Source organism: Triturus cristatus, chromosome 8, assembly GCF_964204655.1.
Source record: "Triturus cristatus chromosome 8, aTriCri1.1, whole genome shotgun sequence".
NCBI classification, from domain to species: domain Eukaryota; kingdom Metazoa; phylum Chordata; class Amphibia; order Caudata; family Salamandridae; genus Triturus; species Triturus cristatus.
In genome coordinates this window covers 285,139,492-285,165,896 of record NC_140591.1, presented here as the reverse complement: position 1 = coordinate 285,165,896, position 26,405 = coordinate 285,139,492, and the positions used below count along the sequence as shown (strand labels likewise).

At 41.1% G+C, this 26,405-nt stretch overlaps 1 protein-coding gene across 2 annotated transcripts in view; it reads right to left on the bottom strand.

The window, feature by feature from the left end:
- Positions 1–2,626: 2,626 nt before the first annotated feature.
- Positions 2,627–26,405, bottom strand: part of ZC3H12C (zinc finger CCCH-type containing 12C) — a 77,487-nt gene continuing 53,708 nt past the window's right edge. For both annotated transcript variants that reach the window (XM_085621533.1, XM_085621532.1), the window contains exons 3-6: positions 26,266–26,405; positions 20,983–21,217; positions 18,586–18,692; positions 2,627–7,069 (exon numbers count right to left, since the gene is read on the bottom strand). In XM_085621533.1, coding sequence (XP_085477659.1) covers positions 5,688–7,069; positions 18,586–18,692; positions 20,983–21,217; positions 26,266–26,405 — 1,864 coding nt within the window. In that variant the 3' untranslated portion in view covers positions 2,627–5,687. The remainder of the gene's footprint in view (positions 7,070–18,585; positions 18,693–20,982; positions 21,218–26,265) is intronic.

Sequence of the window (26,405 nt, the reverse complement as noted above, 5' to 3'; positions counted from 1 at the left end):
TCATTTACAAAATGCTATTTACCTTTACAATTTTTTTACTTGTGATTAATGTCTTATCTTTCGCATATCCTATGGGTGTGTGGTAAGCAACTCTTAATAAAAGTGTATGCTAGGATTCTGACATGACAGCCTCATAGGCAACCTATAAAGAATGTGGTCCAACCTACTAGGGCAGCCATAATACTGGAGAAGAGGCCAGCAACCACTAGTAAATGCTTAGGGACAAGTTCCTAATCTGTTGTAGGAAATAAGAATATACATATTCTATAGGTTTTCGACAATAATTTTGTTTTGTCATGCAATGATTCTATATGGATACAGCATATCGAAAGCACACAAGCTATGTAAATTGCAAGTCTTGAAAAAAACATTTTATTTTCATTATTCAACTCAGATTTGTGCATGGTTTCTTTGATTCTAAGAGACCCATGCACCTATGCACTCACAAATAGGTCATAAAAAAAGTGAATTAGTATTGGGGCACAGCAAAACGTCCCAGAAAACAAGCAACCAATACTGTATGGAAAAAGGGCTACCACTGAGGCTAATCAAATTCAAAAGACACAACCGTACAGCGAGCAATTGAACTCCAAGAAAACTCACAATAATTGACATTTTGTAAAGTATGTATGCTAATCAAAATGAATATATGCAACATTTTCTACATTCAGGAATTGTTTAAACTTTTATTTTTCGCAAATACATACACTAATGAAAGAAGATGCACCTAAATACTGCAAGAATTGTGTGAAGCAAAATGAAACCTTTTTAGTGAACTGGGTTTGTACAGATTGGAAATCCACTGTCCCTACCGAGTACTGATGTGATAATAGTATGCTTTATAATAGTGGATTGCTATGTGGAACATATGATTTTTTATTTAAGAAAAGTGTGTCTTTGTAATTGACAGTTGCAACTTGTGGACTGAGCTCAAGAAACAGGGATGGGAGAATAATAAATACTCTGTAAGAAATGGAAATGCAGGATTATGCACTTATTGATTCTGTTGCTGTCGTCATGGTAATTCAAGTCTATGACATGAAATGAGAGCAAGCTGCCTGCAGATGTGGCATGTTCAAATAAGGATAAAGAGAGAGGGAGATGTGGACGATGTGACAAGCAGCATCAGTCCAAAACAATGTATTAGATCTACTCACTTTTTCCACCCAGTTACAAATGTGATATATATCTCGTATATGTAGCCCTACGATTTTATGTTCAACGTTCAAAGGAGACGGGGCAAAGCTATTATGTTACTGCACTTACTATTTAGATGTTCACAACAATAAACAATATTTGTTTGCAAGCAGATGGTGGAGGTTTCGCATTATGATATCGCATACAGAGGCCGAGTTACGAATGCAGGTGTAATTATTGACTCTCTTAAGTTATGGTCAAGTTTATTCTTGAGTTGCCAATCTTACGTTTATTTACAAAACTTCCCTTCTGAAGCAGGCATAAGTATATAAAATTAACTAAAAATTACATATTTTCATAGCAATTACTTCGAATACTTTCTAAGTTTACGTAAAGTTTATGATTAGGGAATGTAGAGATTTTAAAATTAATTTAGAAAAATTCTCACCAAAAATATTTTCCTCTAACAAGTCCTTTGTTCATCCACCCCCACCAACTCTGCAGATATTGGGTGATTGGTAGTCCTTCTAAATTTCTACAGTTGTAATATAAGCATCGTGATAAGTGGGGGAATTACTTAAAATATTTTGGAAATGTCAAACAATTCTATGTGTTACACATTTGTTTGGGATTGTCATTCCCCAATACCCTGAAACACCCCTAAGGATGCCCGCAATAACACAGGAAACTAAAGAAAGCTTATATTACATACATATACCTAAAATACTCACTTTTAATTTACAGATTGACATCAGATTTTCAATTTTCAGAACCACAGTGTAACTTATGCAAGCACGAGTTGCTCCTATTTAAAGGTGTAATGCAGACATTTTTCTTTGTAAATCAGGCTTATGGATTGCAATGACGGTGATAGATGCTATGAAGTTGAGGTCAATTATTTTAACATTTAACCATTACTGAAGGGTCAAAAGAATTGATATTTTGAAGAATCCAACCATGATAAAACAATGAGGTATAATTTAGAGGTTTTTGAATTAAAACAAAATATGACAGCAACATTTAAATATCTCAGGAATGTGGTTGTCCAATGACATGTTATACAAAGGTGTGTTAGCTCAATGTAAGGCAAAATGTTAATAAGTGGGTGTGTTCAATATGTAAACTCCTCTCATACTTTAGTTCAGTTAAAACCTTTTCCATATAATTTAGCTGGCACATTAATACATTTTACAAATATTATTTTTTGGGATCTGATTTAAAAAAAGGCAATGCAAACTGTTCAAAGTGGCACTTCAGTCCACCATTTTGAAAACACACTATCAAAGTGTGTATTTTTGTTTAAATGAACATTTAAACTACAAAGCCTGAAGGAATGCATAAACTCCATGCTCCTTTTTTAAAGAGACAATTTGTGAAAACTTAATATAAAGCACAAATACCGAAAACTGTAAATTGTTCAGGAATGCTCATATTATTTCTTTAAAATAAAAAACTAAATTTAACACAAATAAGGACAACAACAGAAAAATGTGTTCTCAATTTAATAGTAGTTTAAAACTTTATTTGTACTAGGAAATGAATCACCAAAAGTAACATTTATTAATTTGCTCCAAGTCTAGAGGAGCAATGAATCTGTTTTTCAATGATTCAAAACATACTTCACTGTTTTATAAAACTTGCAGTTCAAAATTTGAAGATCAATAGGTTTTCAAAATGTAACCAAATTCAACAATTTGCATGTACAATGAGCTTCAGACAATTAGGTTTATTGGCATCGAGATCATAACGGGTAATCATCATACTCATTTTACTGATACTCATAGAGATGTTGATAAGCAGTACACAATCTATGTACCACATCAGATATATTAAAGAGCATATCATTGCACATATTAAAAACAGCCAAAAGACTCCCTGTTCTAAAGCAAATGTTCTGCTTTAGTAAAAGCAGATAGTCAATTCAGGATACAAAAATAAAATGAATCCATTGATTGCTTGACTATAAAAGACTCAATACTGTATTTTGATGTAGAGGATTGTACACAGTGAAACGGCTCAGTGTCTGTGTGTAATACACTGCCACAATCATAGTTTGTCACTTCAAATTACTGCGGCCAAGATTAACAAATTAAATACAAGATCTAACAACTGTATATGTTATTGCAAGAAGATGGCACATGTTTGTGCTTAAGTAGTGATGTGCAGGAGGTTTTATTATACAGGCAATGCTCATGTAAAGTTTTGCAGTGACTTCTGGGAGAGACGTCCTTTTTTCCAAGAGTACATAGACTCAGAAGGAGGACAAGATTGTGCCATCTTAAACTGAGATTACAGAGTGATAAACGCATCATTCAACTTCAGGAATGAACATCCTACAAGGGTCACTTGGTACTTCACCACAGAACACCTCCCTCAGGCCGCACGATCAGCACGATAATAGCTTCTGCATAAAAACATGAGGATGGCCTAGAAAACCAGTGACACAATTTTTTGGCCAAAGCAGTTTCTTTCCCTGAACAGACAACATTAAAATATGATGGCACACAGTTAGTGGTCGAGTCCACCCTCTTCAGTACCAGAAGCCTGGAAACCTGGCGATCCGACCTCAAAAGCAACAGTAAAAGCTGTATAGAAGAATATTTCCTGAATAAACGTTTCCTGAACATGGTTCAGATTATTGGATATGCCAACTAAGCACAATGCCTATCAGAGGCATTTATTGTATACCCAAATCCTACTTGTTGCCACACATGGTGTGCCACAAGCAGTTTAAAAGTGATCCTATTCAAAGGTTCTTGAACATTAACTTCAGGCAGCATTTTACCTTTATTTTAAGTTCGCATATCAGCGTTTTAGAAAGATGGAACAATCTTTTAACATATCTCTATAGGTATGCCTACTCATCAATCGTAATAATTCATTCCCTGCACACAAACCTACACTTAATCCTAATCTAGATCAGATATCTCTATTTTTGTTTTAAATAAGGGATAAAATGTTGCCCAAATGTCTAAAAAAACAAATACACACATTTACTTCAACTACAGCTAGAAAAGAAACAATGCCTTTAAAAGATACAATTTGTATCAACAGTAGAAGGTACTTCTGGTTGTTCAGGGACTTTTTTCAGACTGCCACATGCATACCAAATAATCAGCACTGACCAGGTTTGCCTATACATCATAGGAAAGTTGTTATGCATGGATGACCACTGAAGAACCTGGTACACTTTGTAGAGCCATAAATCCATGACAAACAGATGGTCCTTAAATGCAGAAGCCCACCGCTGTCTACCAGCAAAACCTACTTCTAAATCGCGGTGAGCGACCAGCAAGATCCCGACTTCTAAAACCAGAAATATCCGTTACTACAGCTAGAGCAGGCAAGGTGCCTGAGCCAACAGCTAAACCATTTGTACCAAAAATATTTTTAATACTACAGGCACACATAAAAATCCTAAATCCACAAAATGTACAATATATTACAAAAGCAATGTTTAAATTAGCATTTATAGTTAAAATATCATTTTTTACCATAGTGCATTATCAATAAATGTTGCATATCCTCAACACACAGGACCTTTCTTTTAGGCAAGCCTCGATAAATAGTGAGAAAACAACATATTAAATACAAATTCTGCATTGACAACAAGGAGGCTTAATATTGAAAACAGTAAGATATTGATCCGAATAGAAACTTTGACCCTGCCTAGCCTTGCTCCAGAGAAACTCAATGCTGTCACTCCTGTAGAATGGAATGCCATTAACTTATGCAGCTTGGCTTTGATTACATAGAAGCCATTGACTCAGAGAAGCCGCTTAAGAATCAGGTCACAATGGCTTATGCTTTATCCATGAACACAGGGGGCTTGCGGGATCTCTTTAAGTGATTGCATCTGCTCTCCAGGTGTCCTTTGCAGAAAATAAATGTGTAACTATAACAAAAACAATTATAAAAAGAATGAAAAGTGCCATGTTCGCATTACAAAAAATATCACTACTCACCATTAACAGGTTAACTTACATTTTCTTAAAAGAAAACAAAACAGTGCTGTATTAAATCTTTGTTGTACATAAATAATGATAATATAGCACAAAGAATAATAAAACGTAGCAAAACGCTCATGAAAGTTTCAAGCTAGTCTTGCTTAGACAGAATGATTGGCTAGGCTTAATGGTGCTTAATTAACTTTCTGCACAACCTTTGGATCCAAGTGATTAGATTAGCATAAAAGTCAAATGAATAAAACTGGATTCATAACACGAGGAGTTAAAAAGTGCTGAATATGACACCCCTGATGCACCAAAATTGATAATCAATTGAACCGGTGATAGCCCTATCAAAACTCGTCTGAATACACTCGCCAGCCCAAACACAAGCTTCAAGTTAGAATGTAAAATAATCCTGTATTACTTCTCAATGCGCAGGGCTAAGCATACAGAATTCATGATACAGTAGTTCACAAAAATGGATTACAATATAAACTCCTTGCTGAAAAGAAGATCACAAATGCTACTGTAGCAAACCTCCCTCAGCATTAGCGCTGAAACACAGAAAACTGTTTCACATCACAAAAGATGCATGACTTTTTAATAGCCCAGCTGCGATTTTTCCACTAAAATTGCTGCAGCAAGCTGCTGGGCATCAGTCATATGGGGGTTCCTTTTCATGACCATCCTAACAAGTTCAGCAGGAAAGATGTTACACAGGTTTACAAAGACCTTCTCCCTTGTGTCCTGGTACCTGGGAGGGTCTGGTGGGATTGCACAGTATGGTATCCTCCACTTCTGTTCGTGCTGTTCTGGTAAGCTTTGGAAGGCAAATTGCTCATAACATGGCTGAGAAGTGTTACTAGGTAGTGAATAGTTGTGACGATAACCATAACTATCTGTCCCATAATTCTGCCTTTCCCAACAACCAGGACCATCCTGCCCCAAATAGGGCTTTCTTTGTCTTAATGGAGAACTCTCGTACAACCGGGAGTCAGAGATGCTCTCTACTCTTGTAGACACAAGGGACCTCCCTAGATGCAGATGTTTGGAATGGTGAGAACTCTGAGGCACAGTGTAGTCATTAGGGCAACTAGAGCGAGCCCCAACAGCCACATGCTGCAGATGTACGGCCATGTAGGGACCTGGAGGTTTGTGATGGTGCTTTGGTTCCTCGTGCCCATAACTTTGCACCCTGGTTAAAGAATCATGGTAACTTGGCACAAAGGGTTGGGAGTTCAAGTGGCTGTGTGGGTGTAAATGGTGGCACTTGTTGTCTTCCAGCTGTGGGTCAGGAGAGCTAACATAAGACCGGTCATTATAACCTGCATATGAATCGCTGCTCCCACAGCTCATGCTTCCTTCACTGCTACAATCAGAGGCCACAGAACCAATCCGGTAATCTGTATCCAAGGAGAAACGGCGCTCCGGACTCCGTGGAGGAGCAGTGATGCTGAGGTTTGAATATGCATTCATCATGGAGTAATATCCTACATCGACAGGTGACTCACATTTTGGATAATGGTCATAAGGCATGGTTCCATGATTTTTGGTTGACATGATCATTGGAGGGTATGGTGCCTGTGGCCTTGGTTCCTGAGGTTGAAGATGAACTCCATTGCTTGAAGATGTAACACTTTGGGGTTTGGTAGGTGAAGGGTTTGCTAGGCTAACTAAAGAAGGTACAGACCTGGTTTCCAACTTATTTTTGGTGGGAAGCTTGTCTTCTAAATCTTGATAGATTTGAGATCTTAAGCTTGGATCTGATTGCCTCTTTGGGGCTGGTCGCTTGAGGTCACAAGTGCTCTCAACCTTAATGCTCGAAGGAACACTATTGCTTTTTACCAATCCTCCTTCACTTGCTGCTTTGGCTACAGTGCTCCTTGACATGGCACGAAGTTCGTCAGCAACAGACCGCATTGGCTGAGTTCCTCTTTCTGGATGATAATACTTGCACTTGTGCCCGTAGGTGCATTTCTTCCCTAGATGAGAAAAAAGTAATAATTGCATTTTAGTACACTTCATTATCAGAATAATATTAAAAGTGTTTTGGTCAGCTTACAGCACAAATTAGTGAATGATAAAAAACAGTTATTAAATATGTTTGCATAAAGCAGCATCATATAATTTCTTTTTGCCCATATCAATCTTCAATCATTTATAATTTATAAGCCATGTAAACATTTTTGTAAGAAGGTTTATCCAAACAAAAATGACAAAGTGATAAATTTCATCTGAAAGTAGCACAGGTGATTATGACCCTCGATCGTTGCACATAAATGCATGGAACTGCTACTAATAGTTCCATGATTACGTAAACATATGGCAGTAAACTATATTAGGCAATATCGTAAACAACCAAATCATCTGGTGTTTATAATCAGTCCACTGCGATATTGGCTTTGGCGATGTTTCTTTATCTTAACATTCCATATTAGACAACGCATTTAGAAGTAATGTTTCAGCCATGTTGGAATGCTAAACAATAATGAAATATGTAAAAATCACTTCAAGAAGGTCACCTATGTATCTGCACACATGTGCGTGGTCAGGTGTCCATCTTGTAATTGGTTTTAATGAAGTAAAACAACTACCATTCAAATCTGGCTTCCAGTATGTCCACACATGTGTGCATACTTGGGTAGCTGTCTTTGAATGGTGTTTTCTTTCTTTTCTATTAATAAAAAATGGCAAAGTTAAGTTCAACGTGGCTGCAGGTAGCAGTACGCTGTGCAATGCAAGCGGCATTGAGAAACCCCGTTGCAGTTTCTGGAGAGCTGTCAGGCCTGTGTACATTTAAAAAAATAAAAAGATTTTTACAATGGGAAAAAAGGGATTTCTTTATCTGCCTGGGCCTGGCACCGAAAAGGCCTAATATAAGGGTGAATGTGAATGTGCGACCCCGCCCACGCACACGCAAAATGTCGTCACTCACATAGAGGGAAACCGATGCCAGAGTGGGCTGACCCATTGCCCTATCCTGCATGCTGTGATAGGAAAAGTGTGAATGATAATTTAACGGAACAATGTAAGAAGACAACTGATCAAAATCCACCACATGTATGTATATAACGTTATTATAAAAAAAAAAGTATGTTTGCAATATAAAAAAGTTGCCGCAAAGGTCAGATCAAGAAAGAACCAAGTTAAAGAATGTGGATTTTTCAATTAGCAACTTCAGGATTCAGTGATTAAATGGATGCTCAGTGGAGGTTGTTGTGCAAAATCTCTTCCAATTTCAAATTCCCTCTGAAAGCCTGCAGGGTAGAAGAGTGGTTAATCAGCCCTCCTGTAAGGGACTGATAGCAAGTTAGATGGTAAAGGAATAATGTAGCTTTCTTACAGGTGATTTCTGTCAGAAGTGATGTAGTCCACGGACAACCAAAAGCTCTCCTCTACAGGAGAAGCCCTTATTAGAACAAACAGTATAGCAACTGTGCAAAGCAAAAAGGTTGACAAATGTAAACTGTGTATCCCTATTGGCCTTGTGCCCTTTTCTGAGTGCATATTAGTCATTTGTGTGCAGAAGACAGGTCTTTAGGGTTTGGGCTAGGTAATTGTGCAAGGTTGGCAGTAGAGATGTGAGATTGGTTAAATGTCAAAACAATAAAGGTAAATTTGAATATGTGAATGGTTTTTTTATGTGGACAGTTCTGTGGCATGGCTTGTTCCTGGAGAACTCCTAGGATGGGCACATCAGGTAGGCATAGTATGGGTTACTGGCTATGTTTCAAACAGCTTGGTGTGTGGCTCTTGAGTTGTGCTCCCAAGTTGATGGTGGGGGTGCCTGAGGGGAGTCATTTGTTGATTTGCTACTGAGACATTGTATTGTCTTGAATGGAATAGATTGATTGGCTCTCTTGCACATCAGATAAGGGAGCTCATCCTTAGGTTAACTGGTGTGCACAGGGGTGGAAGGCTCTAATGAAAAGGTTTCCTGGAGTCTTATTAAGATACTAATGTAGAAAGAGTTCTATATCAAATACTATAGTTGGTAGGCGTGGCAGGATAGATGTGAAAACAGAAAAGGGCAGTGATACCAAGGGAGTAAAGGTTTAATTAAGACTGATAAGAAATGATTTCTGTGAGGTGCAAGGGGTCGTTCAGTTTTGGAAGAGCTGTTAAAAGCACTTAGCATTTCATGGCCATTTGCTAAACCCAACATGAGCAGCCAACTCCTGCAGCACACAGCAGTTGGGCCGCAAAATAGGACTTACTCCTTCTATTTTATTTTTTCAATTGGATTTTTATTACCAAGTTATTACATTTATGTTTTGGGGCAGGGATGTGAACCTCAATACAGGATCCCTAATCCTTAGAGGCTCATCAGTCATCATAAGACTTCCTGCATGGTTTTACAACCCAGTCACTGGCCCATGAGTCTGACCGTCAGCCCAACTTGGGTACAAGTTCCCTTGTGGTGGAGTTCCCAGAACCTGAGACAGGGTTTGCGCACCTCGCAATCTCACTGCAGGTATGCGAACCCTGCTTAAGGATTTGCAAACACCTCAGCAAAATCTACTTTCTTTCACAGTTTGACTTTGAGGGTGTACACTTTGAGCCCCCAGCCTGAGTAATGGTCTCAGGAGAAGCTTCCTATGCCCACATATGGCTCCTGCAATTACTTTTTTTATGGATGTGAGAGTCATGTCCCGCATTCTGTATTGTTGGTGCCTGACACATATTTTTCAGAGTTGTTGACCAGCCAATAAGAACCTGCGGGTCTGTGGAATCGAAATGGATGATGGGGAAAAAAGTTCCAATGTAATTACATTTCTTTGTATTTTTTATTTTTTTATAAAATGTGGGTCTACTTATGGTCTGCAAAGCTGGGTTTGTGGACCATCTGTAGACTAATGGTCCAGATAGGTCTAACTTTTTAACCCTTTAGCACTTCCAACACGTTTTTCTAATGCAAAATTCTCAAAAACTACTGAACGGATATACATCAAACAAAGAAAAGGTACTTCTTTGAGTAAAGTTCTACTTTAACGTTGTGTGGTGTAATTTTGTTCATCTGTTTTCTGTAGCGAAATGCAAAGATTCCTGTAGCAGTTAAAATTAACCCAAATCAGAGGTACTGTTTTGGTAAGTTTCGTGCAAATTCAGTCAACCAAATTTATTAAGAAAACAAAAGAAAAAAAAAACTTCTGCTAAAATCATACCTACTGAGTCGCTAGGGCCGATTCTGTAATATATTATGGGAGATTTGTGGGCTAATATGAAAATAATTACAGCACCAATTTGAGTTTAAAACGGAACTGAGCATTTTCAAATTTATAGTGTACAAAAGGTTGACAAAAGGTTGATAAATTCCCTAGAATGTTTGACATGGAAAAGAAGGAAAATGACCATAACTACCATACTGCACTAAAAAAGCTGCCAGAAGAATGACTATGCACTTAAGCCTGATTTAAAATATACTTCCCACTGCTGCCCACTCTCTAATTGCCTTGCACCAGTAGCACTAGCGCTGACGGTCAGCATCCATTTCTTTTCAGAAGAAGCTGAAATCTGTGAAAATGTTTGAAGAGGGGACTATCGGCACACAGTGGTAGAATAATTGATGGCATGGGAAACAAGCATTAAAATATTCTAAAATTCAACAACTGACAGAATGTAGGCCACTTCTTTTGGAAAAACTGTCTGGTGTTCCCCACAGTCTGTGGTGCAACTTTTTCCAAATACACCATAACGGGTTGGTTCTCGGTTTCATGGTTGCTCCTTGTTTTTCTTATACTGTTCAGTTTGGCAAAAGAAGAGCAACAACCTTTTTTATTTTTTTACTTTTCCACACTCTATCAGTGCTTCACACCAATAGTTACCCCTCCCTCACCGCAGTATAATCTCCCAGATGTCTGAAGAGTAACCCTCTCACTCAGCCCACCTCCCTCATTAGCTGCGCGTGCCTTCTCTGCTTCCCGGATATGCAAAGGCATCGGCGTGGCTCCACCCTCGAGCCAGCTCCTCTTTTTGCCCCTTCTAGGATATGCAAAGGCATCGGCGTGACTCCACCCTCGAGCCATCTCCCTCTTTTTGCCCCTTCTAGGATATGCAAAGGTGTCCACGTGACTCCACCCTCGAGCCATCTCCCTCTTTTTGCCCCTTCTAGGATATGCAAAGGTGTCCACGTGACTCCACCCTCGAGCCATCTCCCTCTTTTTGCCCCTTCTAGGATATGCAAAGGTGTCCACGTGACTCCACCCTCGAGCCATCTCCCTCTTTTTGCCCCTTCTAGGATATGCAAAGGTGTCCACGTGACTCCACCCTCGAGCCATCTCCCTCTTTTTGCCCCTTCTAGGATATGCTAAGGTGTCCACGTGACTCCACCCTCGAGCCATCTCCCTCTTTTTGCCCCTCCTAGGATATGCAAAGGTGTCCACGTGACTCCACCCTCGACCCATCTCCCTCTTTTTGACCTTTTGCCACTTGCCCTCTACTGACCTGTACTAAACTTGCTGATTATACAGCACTATGTTGCAATATAGCAGGTTGTGTGCTGTATCATCACTTTATAAAAAAATGCTGATTGCTGACTAAATAGTCTTAGGGAAAAAAAACAATGACTACAATGTAAAACTATGGCCATAAAACAGAGGTCGCAAAAACCAGCACTCTTCTGAAGAGTAAGTACACTGAATAAATGAATTATAACTTTAATAAGGCACACACTGCCCACAAAAGAACTCTTAGCATTGGTGTTGATAATTAGGTACTAGGAAAGGTCTGTTTTCCTTAGCAGTTAACTTGTATTTATCTCTAAGGGAATGTGGCAGCTGCAATATTTAGGTGGGGAGTGGTCATTCATGAGTGGGGGAAAATGGTGAACAGGACCACATGAGGTTGAGGGGGCAAAGTAATGGTGTGTAACAGGGAGAGACAGGGTTTCCTCTGAACATACCTCGATATCATTTATTAAATGTGAGTTGGATAGTGGATACGTGCTGTTATTTCATATTTGCAACTAATGGAGTATGTTTTAAAAATAATAATATTTAAATAATACTATTATATTAATTGTATTACTTGTGTGTTGCTTGGCATAAAAATTGTTTTCACTAATGTTTAATATTGTTATACACTGGTCAGAGCGTTAGTGTTAGAAAGAAGTTCACCATGAGCTATAATCATAATTGGCCATCAGAATCTTCAGGCTTTGACCAGGAAGGAACAGCTAAAGTGACATTTGCTGCCCCAGAACCTTACAGTGACTTTCCAGACAGCATCACTAGTTTGCTAATTACCCATCTTACATATTCACTAGGGCTCTTAGCCATCCCTCACCCCCTTATTGTGCTTAATGCCCTTCTCTTGCAGAGGCAGATAATATTGGGTAACTATGCTTTATAAATGAAATAATAAACATCCACATTTGCCCAATATTACTGTAAAATAAGCAGGGGCAAAACCAATAGCTAAATCGTTGGCAAATTGATCTGATGGTTCATTTGTTTCTCATTTTTTAATCAAAATATATGCCCATATAGGCAGTTTAAATGTAAAAAATAAATAAACACTGCAAATATTTTAATATAACAGTACGGGTGCTTCCTACTTAAAACAGGAAAAGAACCCCTTTCTAGATTAATTGCACATCACAGGAAAGGATTATGTTACTTACCCAGTAGGGATCTATTTGTAGCGTGTAGTCCTGCAGAGTCACATGCTATGCATAATCCTGCCATCTAGTGTTGGGCCTGGACTCTGCAAGTTATTTTTTCCTCGATGAAGTTTTATGATCGGCGTCATGCTTCATTTCTCCTCCCCCTCAAGGCATGGCGCATGTTGAACGCTCTATTCCTTAGAAAGTTTGTTTTCCCTTTCCCATGAATGGAGTGAGGATATAGTCTGCTTAGTATGCATTTTTATTAGACATGCTGTGTTTGTAGATAATTTGTCACCACCTAATACCTGCCGGTGAGGCAGGAGGGTGCTTGTGAATCCGTAGCACTACACGCTACGAACAGATGCTTACAGGGTAAGTAATATAATCCATTTGTAGCATGTGTTGACTGTAGATACACATGCTATGCATAGACTGTAAAGAAGTATTCCTCCAGGTGGTGGGTTTAAGCATGAGATGGTGAAGTTCTTTGAAATAACTTTTTAAGGACGGTTTGTCCAATTAAGGCTTGTTGTCTTGAGTGAACATCCATACAATAATGCTTTGTGAAAGTGTGTGGGTTTATCCATGTTGCCGCTTTGCAAATGTCATTTAGAGGGATAGTTCCTGAAAGGCTATGGTTGCTCCTTTTTTTCTTGTTGATTGAGCTCTTGGCACCGTTGTTAATGTTCCCTTTGCTTTTGCATAACATATTTGGATGCATTTAACAATCCATCTATACCTGTTTTGGATATAGAGTTTCCCTTTGTTAGATTTGAAAAAAAAACAAAGATTTGTTTTGTTTTTCTGAAGGGTTTAGTATGTTCCACACAGTACATAAGTGCCCTGGTTGTTGTTTTGGAAAGAAAACTGGTAACTCTAAGGTTTGATTTAAATGGAATGGAGAAATGACCTTCAGTAAAAATTCTGGGTTGGTATGTAAAAAAACGCACTTTGCCTGAGAACACTTGGAAGTATGGTTCTTTGACTGTGAGTGCATGGCTCTTGCTGATCCTTCGTAAGGATGTTATTGCTACGAGGAAAGCTACTTTCCATGTTAAGAATTGCAGCTGGCAGTTATGCATTATCTCAAATGGTGGTCCCATAAGCCATGTTAAGACAATGTTTAAATTCCACGCTGGCATTGGAGGCATACGTGGAGGAATGATTCTCTTTAATCCTTTCATGAAGGCTTTGATTACAGGAATGTGGAAAAGTGACTGATTTTTCCTGTTTTGTAAATAAGCTGTATTAGCCGCTAAATGTAGGCGTATTGAGGTGTATGCTAACTGTGACTTTTGTAAGTGTAAAATGTAACATAGTGGTTGTTCTGTTGGGGAAGAAGGATTAGTGTGGTGTGCTGTAGAGTAATGCACAAAACGCTTATATTTTACTCCATAGCAAGCCCTTGTGGTAGGTTTTCTTGCTTCTTTAAGAATAGTCCTGCATTCTTCAGGTAGATTGAGGTATCCAAATTCTATGACCTCAGGAGCCAGATTGCAAGATTGAGCTGTTGAGGATTGGGTTGTCTCACCCTGGCTGAGTGTTTGAGAAGATTTGGATAATTGGGTAGCTTCTCATGAGGTTGTAGGGAGTGCTTCAATAGTGCTGTGTACCATGGCTGACAAGCCCAGGTGAGTTCACTCAGAATTAAAGTCATTGAAGTCTGTCTGAGTTTCCTGACCACAGAAGTTATGAGTGGAAGAGCAGGGAAAGCGTATGCAAATATCCCTGACCAGTTCATCCATAGAGCATTTTCTCTGGTTTGTGGTGTGGATGTCTGGATGCAAAGTTTTGGCATTTTGCGTTTTCTTTTGTTGTGAACAGGTCTATTGGGGGGGTTCCCCAACATTGCAGTATGTTTGCAACAACTTGTTGCGTATTTACTACTCTTTATTCTGCTGTTGTGTTCTGCTGAGGAGATCCGCAATTGTGTTGTCCTCCCCTAGTATGTATTGTGCTAGGAGGTGGATGTTGAGACTGTTTGTCGATTTCCATATCTGTTGTGCCAATTGGGATAACTGCATGGAATGGATTCCTTCCTGTTTCTGAATGTAATATATTGCAGTCATATTGTCTGAGCGTATAAGGACAGTTTTCCCTCCTAGGTTTGTGAGGAAAGCTTTGAGGGCCATTGCAATGGCCAGTAGTTCAAACATGTTAATGTGCAAAGCTTGATGATATGTTGTCCAGTGCCTCTGAACCACAATGTCATTCATATGAACTCCCCATCCCAGAAGTGATACATTGGTTGTGATTGTTATGTCCAGGGTTGGATCCTTGGAGGCTCCCCCTGCTACTATGTTTGGAGTGTTCCACCACAACAGAACCTGATGAACCTTGGGTGAAACCAACACTAGATCTTCCATGTTCCCTCCCACGTGTGACCATTTAGATGTTAAATACTCCTGGAGGGGTCCAATGTGTAGCTGACCATGAGACACTATTGCTATGCAAGATGCCATCATTCTGACAATTTCTAAGGCCCATTGGTCTGATTTAATATTTTGTCACAACTAATAGAATTGTTGTAGTCTTCCTCTGACTGGAGTTTTGGGGTCGAGGGCAGTGTGAGCAAGTAATTTTGGTGGTGGGGTGGAGGAGCCCTTGTTGAAGGTGCCTCTCTCTTTATTATTTTTGTAACCTCCACGATAGTAACCACGCCCCTGCTGGTGGTATTGCTGTTGTTGAAGCTGATAGGTATTATTTTCTGTGGTAGAGGTTTTTGCTACTCCTCTACCTTAGTACCTTCGAAAGGGCTGTTGTTTTTGTGTTGTGGTTTGTACGGCACCTATTGATTTTTGCTGTGTCGGTGTTTTATTTTTAGCTTTTCCAGCTGAGCATCTACAGCTGATCCAAAATGGTGTTCTCCATTGAAAGGGACATTTAAAATAGGTTGCTGTACTTCAGGTTTGAACCCGGAAATGCGTAGCCATGCATGTCTTCTGAGCATGATAGATGTGTTTATGCCCCTCGCAGTGGTGTCTACTCCATCTAGAGCACATTTGATTGTAGAATTTGAAATGATTTTACCCTCTTTAACCAAATCTTCTCCCCTTTTTTTTATATTCTTCTGGAAGATGTTGCATGAGCTCCTGTATTTCATCCCATGTTGCTCTGGTGTAACCTGAGAGCAGGCGCACAGAATTGGGAATTCTTCAATGATTAGCATACACGGTGGCAACACTTTTTGCCGCTGCGTCAATACTTTTACTTTCCTTATCTGGAGGAGGTGCCTCTCCAGTACCTGGTGCAGCTGCCATTTTCCTAGCAGTGGTGACTACCAGGGAGTCTGCCGGGGGATGTCCTCAAATGTAGATTGGGACAGTTGGTGAGAGTCTATATTATTTTTACAATTTGTGGCATTAGGACCCTTGATTTGACTGGGTCTTTGAACACCTCCTTGGAAACATTAAGAATGGATCCAATAATGGGTAAATACTGGACTGTGCGCTCTGTGCGTGATAGTGTTTCTGAGAGAAAGTCACTTTCTTCTTCTGTAAGATACACAGGGCGTTTGATACTATGCAGCTCGCTGTATGAAACTATAATAAGATGAAGCAAGGGAAAAAGGTTTTGTAGGCACAAGTGGTTAAACATCTGGATATGGTAGAACCACGTAATAGTCTCCCCATAGGTCAGGTGAATGATCAGTATCTTGTGTGCCTGGGAATCAGTGACTTGTATTTCTCCCTCTTCTTCTTCTTGTGTAGAGGGTGAGTGATTTTGATGTGAGGCAGGTGGACTAAGAACTATAGGGCCTGTGGCCCTGTGTTCCAGTGGTACACATTTTGGTGGAGGTTGAGGAAACTGATCATCTTCTGCCTTTCTCATTGCTACCTCTCTGCATTTCTCCTGTATAAAATGCTGCAGTGCCTCAAATGCTACCCCCTGGTCTTGATTGGGCTTGGTAGTTTATGCTTTCTGTGTCTCTGGCAAAGTTGGCATGTGTTTAGAAACAGTCTGTGGTTTTGAAACTCTGGAGTCATGGATTTTCTTCTGTGTAGATAAGTGTGTGTGCTGTTTTTCTGATTTTGAGGTGTATTTCTGTTCTGTTGCACTTGATTCTGAGTGTTTTTTGGCTCTGAAGTTTGTTTCTTGGAACTCTTTTTTGCCGATGTTTTAGTCAGTTCCGAGGCCTTGGTGTTGAAGGCTCGGTCGGTGCCGATTTACCTTTTGATGCTGGCAGAGTGCCAGAACCACTTCCTTGTTGTAGTCTGGCTTCCCGATCGGGATTGAGAATATTCTCATCCTTTCTCGGCTCCGAGGCTTGTTCACAGTGTCGGCCTGAACCCGTAGGTTGTGGCGCACCATGGCGGGGTAGTGGTGGTGGCGGTGAGTGTATTATTTTCTCTGCATGGGGTAACAGTACTGACGATACATGGTGTCACCTTGGTCTTCAGTCCAGAGACAGCGGTCAGCATCGGCGACTTGGTCTGTACCGGAGCATGTTCGTCTCCAGACGACGATTCAGATGTGGTCAAGTGTGGGCTGGCTATGACCTTCCTACCTCCTGTTGGAGCACAGGCCTAACTGTTCACGTTGCTGTCGAGCGCTGAATTCTCCATCGCCTGCGTGCTCTTTAGTATGTGCGAGGCGTCGATCCTGTCGTGCTTGAAGAGTCTTTTTATTTTTGAACATTGCACAGGCGGTGCACTGTTCTTCCTTGTGCTCCAGAGACAGGCACAAATTACATACGTTGCGTGTGCCGGAGTGGGCAAACTTGGCTCCACACCGAGGGCAACATCAGGATAGTTCTTTCTTTGTCTCCATCACCCAGAGATGGTCATACTCAACAGTCTACTGTTGTTTCGATGTAGTAGTCAATCTTCCAGTCTTCACTTGCTTTTCTGTAGGCCACGGTGCATTAAATGCTGCCAAGCTCCGACGCAGTCTGTCTTAGCCCGATGGCGGAAAAAAACTTTCTAAGGAACAAAGCATTCAACATGTGCAATGCTTCGAGAAGGGGGGAGAAACGACGCCGATCATAAAACTTCTTTGAGGGAAAAACAACTTGCAGAGTCTAGGCCCAACACTATATGGCAGGAGTATGCATAGCATGTGTATCTGGAACCAACACATGCTACATATATATTATTCTTATTTATTATTATAAAGAAACCGTATTATTGCCTTTGATATTTTGTAGCCTGGAGAAATAGTTTAAGCATACAAGAATCAGGAAAAAAAAACAAAGGACAAAGAATGGAAAGAAAAAAAACATGCAAAATAAAGTATTGATCTTCGTAATGCACTTGTTTTTAAGCCGATATACACATGCGATTAAGCAAAATGCCTTCACTCACAATGCAAGATAGCCATTGGCTGAAATGGGCTGATCTAGTGATCCATGCTGTATGCTTTGATGGGCCGAGTCAAAATGTGATGATAGTTTGACAGACCAATGTATGACCAAAAGCCCCTCTATCCTATGTACGAATCTACACATTTTTATTTAGGAGTTTTTTTCCATACACGAGGCTGCCAACAAACCTAAACTTGGCCCTAGGCCAGAATCTTGTGCCTCAGATCACACAAATAATCCATGACAACTGTGCTGAGGGGGATAGGATTACGAGGTGACTTTGTGATATCTTTACAGTATGCATGTATTGCGGTATGCTGTACCGCCTATTGTGTCACCAAAATCCTAACCCTTAATCATTGATAATATTTAATATTAGGAAGGAACGACAACTGACAAAGCCAACAATGCGATGCAATTCAGCATAACAAGCCATGCAGCGGAACAGACATTTGCCGACATGCAGCGCAGTGACATCAATAGCGACAGTAAGAGAGGGTTAGCGTTGCATTGCGAGCTGGTTATGTAGCTATGGTGGCGTGACTGACACAGTGAGACACCCATGTGTGTTTTTGCAAAGATCACGTTACCATAAGGGCACGGCTGCTTCTTGTGCTCCGGTACGATTGCTTTCTTCCTTAGAAAATTATCCAGACTGGGTCCATGGCGGCCGAGGGGATCATCCGGGGGCATAAATCTGCAAAGCAATAAGAAAAGTCAGGATGACACACGTGATGTGAAAGGGCTGCTGTGAGGGAACAACGATGGTGAGCACACTGCAGGGGTAGGCATGTGTTTACTTCATTCACTATCATTGGAAAGACCAGACCTGTCTCTAGATTGCTCTTCTTCCTTGAGAGAATCCGGAAGATGGCCTGCATTCCAGGGTCCTGGCACCAGTTCTTTCTACCCATTTTATGCCAGCCTAGCACTGCCCCGTTCTGCCTATTCTCACTGGCAGCTGGACACTGGCTGCTCTGCCGCTTCATTTTGTTGATTGGCATCTCTTGCATATGTTCTTTTCCGGTGGCAAAGCAATAACATCCGCAGCCCCGGTGGTGGAGGGTGAAGGGGTCACTGAGCTCCTGACAGAGTCCGGAGCGTGGGGGGGGGGGCTCCATGTACTTTGCTGGGGGCCCCCTCAACGTGTGTTACGTCACCGCTCTTTTCCCGCATTCGTGCAGGCTGCGTCGTGCAGCACTTTGTTCCCTAGCCTTCTTCGGCCCTAGCCCCGCCATGACTAGTAACCCGACACACCCCCTGCCCTCCCCAGGCTCCCAGTAATTCGATGCTAACGAGTCACCGCAACATTCGGCTCCTCCCGCGTGAACCTGCGCTCCCGGGTCAGTTTCTCGGAGCCATCTTCGGCACGTCCTTATCGATGCTGACGGTGCTAACAAGAGCAAGAAAATCAACCCAAGAAAATTACCAACTGTCAACCACGCCAAGGAAACGGCAAAGATGCAAAAGTGTTTGAGCACGATTTGCAAACAACTGGCACTTTAAAATTAATATCTCGCTATAAAATGCAAACAGCAAACGATAATGAGCCCCAACGCCACACTTGTCATGCATCATTAATTGACCCTTTCAAACGATCTATGCAGTGGTGAAAGCAGAATGGCGGCACCGCTGTTTGTGCCACCTGTGCATATTTGCTTTTAGTCGTGCGTTACATTATCTCATTTATGAGAAGCACAATGAAGGGCTTATAGGACTGAATAACACCAAGCACTTACTTAATCATAAGTCTTATATTTAATAAGAATCTGTTTAATGAGGATCAGGCTGTCAAAGCTGAAGCCCATGAGTAATCCGTGTAAAAACAAGCATTGGCAAAGTCAAAATGTCTCACTTATAGATGTCATGCGCAAAACAAACAAAAAACAAGCACGCATTCATACTGATTGCACATTCACAAGCACATAAAGCCTGAACAATACCCATACAGCCAACCATAAGGCCACATACCACCAAATATATACAGAAACACACATGTCCAAAGTGACAGCCAAGTACACAAACCAACAGACATACTGGCACCCATGCACTGAGACAGCACACACACACAGAGCAGATCTCATATAGAGTCTGGCACACAGCACACATAGAATTACAGACAAGACACACACACAAGATCCCATGGATAGGTAGCTGGAATAATAAATGGGCAGACATATGGAGGGATGGATGGATAGACAGATAGCATGCCTATAAATATCTATGCAGTAAATGACCAAAGCCCTTCTGTGAACTGATTAACACAGACCCATATGCTGTTACCCATGCACATAAACCAACCAACATACATACACCCATGCAATTAGAAGAGATGACATACAGACACCCAGGTACACAGACTAAAGACATATGGGCACCCATGTAACAGAAATAGATGCACTTAGTAACACAGGCCAAGGTGAATACATACACCTGAATACAGCTCAATATATATATATATGGACCAGTCTCTCTCTAGTACCCTCATAGATCACACGTAAGAATGTACATTTTTTTCACTGATGCAGAAAAAAAATGGTACCAGGCCAGGGCTTACCTTTTACAAATTATTGTGATTAGATGTGTTGAGCAACAAATGTAAGCCATGATTTACAAAGAGGAACAAATACCCATACAGACCATATAGCCAAAGGATACACCTATTCAGACACATGGAAAGTTGGATCATGGATGGAAAGAAAGACTGATAGAATGATGGATGGATGGATGTATACCAGAAGGTGTTGGATTTAACTCCAACACCTTCCCTACTGTTGCCACACACTGGAGTTGAAATAGAAAATTAATCTATTCCAACTTCCATCACTCCCCGACAGAAAATCGGGGTAAAGTTTGGCTTTGCAATGGCATGCGATGTAATTGCATGCGTTGTAACGTCACATATCCTGCATAACACCTGCATGTCTCTCTTGATACATTAATCAGAAATCGTACCCCATATTATGCTAACTGTGATGTTGGCTTACTTATCATTGACAAATGAATACATCAGCAACCGCTCATCGATGAACTTCTTCCATTCGGGTTTTTCATTGGCCAAATCTCTGTAATTGTCATTGGACACAATGATACCGTCCGACTCAAAGGCCAGCTTCACAATGAACCGGTCATCATAGCACACCACCCTTCTGCCCTGCACGCGGCGGGATGGAGTGAAGACCAGAATCTTTTCCTTCTCCAGCTTGCGTAAAATTTCTTGATCTAAAAACAAAATATGTGTAATTAGCAATGCATCCCTTGCCTAAATCGTGGCATAAAATACGAAGGACTAATTCTTAGGGTTTTATTTGTTAAAAATGTGCTCCAAAACAAAAGAAAACTCATCTGAAGAAATACAGATACATGTAGAAATAGTGCAAATGCTCCTGCACGGTGCATCGACCTGCAGATTTTCACTGAGCTCCCAGCTAAAATCAAAATATTTAAGCCTATACCCAAAAGTGAAGACACACTGAATCATATGTAAACTAGATGACTGGATGTGGCCTGCTCGCTATTTTTGGCATTTCTAAAAGATAATGAAAAAAGATTGATACTGTCTGAAATGTGCTGGCAATTATGGGCTTTCCATCTGAACTCAGTGGTGATGGATGTCAAAATGTGTGGACTCTCAGACTTTTAGATGCTACCTGTCAAGGGTCAGAGCTGAGGATGATTTGAAAGATTCAAGATGCTTCTGATTGCCTAATCTAAGATCCTACTGAAATGAGAGTTGGACGTCCAGTTCTCTGGTCCTCAGTCTTGAGGAATGATTGACACAGACAGAAGAGGTCATGGGTGTTTGGGCTGTCAAAACCAAGGATGCAGCGATACAGTGATTTCTGGCTACAACACGCTTGTGATCATCCTTCCATACAGGCTTGTCGGTATAGCCATCTTTCTCAAGGTGTCGAACTTAGACAGATTACAAGGGCACATGCATCTAAGATATCAAAGAATACTGCATCCGCAGCGGTGGGGTGTTGGCTGTCTGGGTGCCCGCAAGGAGTTGGAAACATGGCCTGGTCAGAGGCCATGCCCATTGGCCAACCTCCCGCTGCATGCGACCAAAGGCTGTGCACAGTGGAGGACTGGATATCTGCGAGGGTTTAGACGCCTGTGGGGCTGGGTGCCTTTATAGGTCCTGCACATCATATCTGTAGCAGAATACCGTCAGTGCGGAGCGTAAGGTACCATCTTCTGTTGCGTTGGAAGTACTACGAAAAACTTTCTGGCGCCAGTGTGACACCTGGGGAATGCTCAAAAGGTGAAGAATCTGCAGCTAGAAGTCTCTATCTGAATGTGTGAGACAGACTTAAGCATTATATCAGTGGCGAGAAAAAACTTGAGGTGGCCCCCCTGCAAAGTATATGGAGCCCCCCCCCCACACTCCGGATCCAGTCAGGAGCTCTCAGGCCTGCCCATGCACAGTGCCAGTCTCATTAAATATTTAGAAATATGACAGGCCTGCTCAGAAGTGCTTCTGCTACAGGGCAGTAATACAGCAGGCCTGCTGAGAACCGTTGGTAACGAAGCAGGGAAGGTATCGCAGGTATATTGAAATATGCCTGTGTTTCTGTAGTAGTGATTTAATGGGTTCACGAAGCACATTTCACTTAGGCAGTCTTTTACCTTTCTGTCATCATGGCCGATTAGTGCCTCCTGTGGAGAGCTACCAAATGCATTTTCTTTTCTTTTCTAGCTGCTCTAATGCTTCCCTCGTGCAACGCTGTGAAGACCAGTGCAAGCGGTGTTGCCTACTATTGCCTCTCCGGTCCGTGCTACTGCTGCTTCCACTAAGCTGTGTAAAAACTGTGCAGGAAAGGGCTGGCATTCCTCTACCAGCCGCCAAATAAGGGAGCTGGTTGACCAATGAATGGTGGCTTACAGACATTTCTCGCCCCCCCCCCCCAGTCTCCATCTATTACCCTGAATAATAACAATTACCAAGTATTTGTAAAGCGTGATCTATTCACCCCTAAGGGTCTCAAGGCGCTGGGGGCCATATTGGCCGGAGTCACATGGTGCTGGGCTGAGCTGTTGCGGGAGCCAGGGATCGAACCACGTGTCCCGTGCTCCGGAGTCAGCCGCCCTGGCCGCTACACCACTCCTCTCACCTCACCCTGAAGACTAGTTCACATGCTTGAAACCTTCTTCCGCTTCACCCATGAACTGCATGCTAGCACTGATACCGCCATTTTTACCTGAATAAAACACTGAGACCGAGAATCCTGACTCACTTACTTTGCATTTTTAAGCAGTCCTATCACAGAATATCTATCACATGCCCGGTACCCGAAGTCTGCTTTGGAAAAGGAGGGTGCAGCTACAAGATGATTTTCACGAGGCTGTTTTACACAAATCCTGAATCTCCCGGGCCCTATCCAAATCCCCAGGGACCCTAACGACCTGCAGCCCCTTTCGCCTCCAACCCTCCTTTAAACCTCGCACATCTACTCACAAGCATGAACGACCATCTAATGGTAACTCCGAGTGGGATGCAGGAGAATTACCAGGAATGCTTCTGGGCAACTCAAAACGAGTCCCAAGTGCCCAGACTAATACATTATTCAAGTTGAGGAAACTCGAACACTTCGCTTCAAAATTATATGAAGTAATTCTATACATTTCTAGAGATTTGTTTTATGTCATCCATTCAGGCAAAATTCACCATCACTATCAGGATTAGAAAGATTGCAGGCCCATCCTAGAGGCACAGTGGAGTTCACAAAGACACAAACCTTGTTCTATTAAATGAATATAGAATACATTGCTCACATTGTATGTAAATATCAACTGTATTCAAGTTTGGACAGGTGGTCTCACTCAATTTAAACATTGTTGGTAGTGAAAAATGTAAGCTTCAGTTAACTTACACCGAATTGTGTTGCAATCTATATATATTTTATTTACATAATACAACACTTCTCTGTAATCTATAAAGTCCTTTCTCAAGCTCTGCCTGCAGTAGTGTGTGAAGTGCATGAAGATACATTATTTTGTTGAGGACGAGGAAATGCAGCTGAATTGCCTTTAAATTTAAATGACAGAAGTGATCAATTTTCAAAATGCATCAAAGTGTGGTAGAATAATGCGCTGCTGTTCTTTGACTTTCAAAACTATAAATATGAGTTCCGAGAGTGCGAATGGTTAAGCAGTTGCACCACCCTGTCTGCACTGCTCAGCCCCTGCACTGGTCTGAGGGCTCCTGCATGTCAGTGAACCCTGAGCAGGGATGTGTCCTTGCTGGAGCAGATATGCTACATTCCACAACCGTGCGCCCAAGCCGGTCCTGTGCTGTGCGGTCATGCACAAGCACAAACTAAAGTTCTGATTGGGCATGTGGCAGTGAAGCAGATTTGTTTCCGTTAGTGCTGCAACTTATGCCAAAAGGTCCCTTCCTGCTCTGACCCCAGACGCGTTACCTGTTCGAATGAGCACCAATGGCTGGGTGCTCCCTGACCTTTCAGACCTTTGAGAGTGGGGGGTAGTAGACCAAGTAGTTTTTGGCCAGTTTTCTTGAGTAAGGGAAAGAGTTTGGTGCACATGTGCAGAGGATGGTGTGGATGTGTGGCAGGAGGCCAGGTACTTTTTTTCAGCTTGAGCATGAGTGTCGGGGATTGTGCGGAGGGTTTGGGGCTGGATGGCAGGACGCCATGTTTTTTTAAATCTCAGGTCTCTGAGCGACATCATAGACAACTCGAGCTTTGCTCTCGATGTCTATTTGATGTCACTCAGAACATCTCTGTTATTCACAGTTACCTATCTAGAATTCTTTATGTATTACACGGGAGCTTACAATCGCTGTATAAAAGCCCGTGTATAACGTCCTTATTACAGGTGATTTGTGACTTCTCCAGACACCTGTAATAATGCAATGACGAAGCTGCTAAACTGTAATAAGTTATTTTAATTGATTTAGGACACCATCTACTAATGGTCAAATTCCTTCCCCATTGAAGGTGCAACTCCTTGGTGACTTGAAATATCCTTATAATATAAAGCATGGGGACCTTATCCCATATATAATGGGATTCCCACGCTGTCATTTTGTAAATAAATACAATTACTAAACCTGTTTAGGTACCACACGATGGAATTTTAACTAAAGCATCTATTAGCTTTAGTGGTTAAGGATAACGTTAAGAATTTCATCCTTGAGCTTTGATTAGGAACAACAATATCTGCGCCGTTTACACAGAAATTGATCACCTTTGAGTGATCTGAGGAAGGAATGGCTCAGCTACAGGCTAGAAGCTCTTGATGACGTGATTATTGGTGGGAAGTAGGACAGTATCTCTACACTGTTAATCAAGAATGACATAGATTTCAATGGAAGATATATGAAACAGAGTACATCATTTTATCTTTGCTCAGATCCACTGAGGGTGGCTACACTTTTGCTTGTGTTTCAGCGAGTTGTTGGTGATGTGGGAAGCTGCCCGGTTGTTTCTGCATTTGATTTAATTTGTATGAAGGTCGAACCCTTCTAAAAAGAGATATTTGAGAGGGTGATTACTATGCGAGCCATTCCTTGCTTTTTAACTACTTGTTGCAGTTCTGAACTATATTCCTAATAGTCTGTTGTTGCTTCGGGGAGAGTTGCGGTAAATACTTAGAGTTGTGGTAATGAGAAGGAGGTTGCAGATTGCTGAATACTGCATTATATATTTAGTATGACTCTCTACATATGAACAGGTGCAGGGTCAAAAGAAGCAATTTCCATGAAAATAAGAAGGGCTCTATTCAACCTTTGATAAGTTGTTTTAGTAAAAGTTGAATATTGTTTTTATTTTGTGTTGGCCCTCATTTTCCTTGAATTTCGGATGCTAGACCAGTCTAAGTTTATAAAAGTCCTTCCAAAAATAAATTCTATACATTTTGATTTCTTATGAAGTGTATGAGAGAAGCGTTTGGAGCAGCCAGAAGGTTCAATAGCATCATCTACTTAGTTCACCATAATAGTTAGGGCTTAAGTGTGTGATGGAAATAATAAAAATGGAATGTCTGCAGCCTCTTGTTCACATTCTGGTAATAAAGCACAGCTGAGTCACCAATCAGCTATAAACAGTTTTAAAATATGAGCAAATTGCATTTTCACCTTAGGTTTCACAACAATTAAAATCTGTTGAGGGTCTTTAGTCATCAAAGGGTGACTAATGACATAGTGTAAAACTAGATTGTTTGACTTAATTAAAGAGTAATCGTGACCCAAATCTCTGTACTAACACTGCCAGATACTTTCACTGCCCTCAACATGTAACTTTTACCTGTGATAAGAGCATCAGGTCTTGATTGTTCTTTTCTCCAGGCAGGCACAAAAACTGTAATATCTTTATGGCCTCTCTCCAAAAACCAGTCGACAGCCAGGCGTATTCCTCGGCAAGAAAACACCTCTTTGTTCCCATGA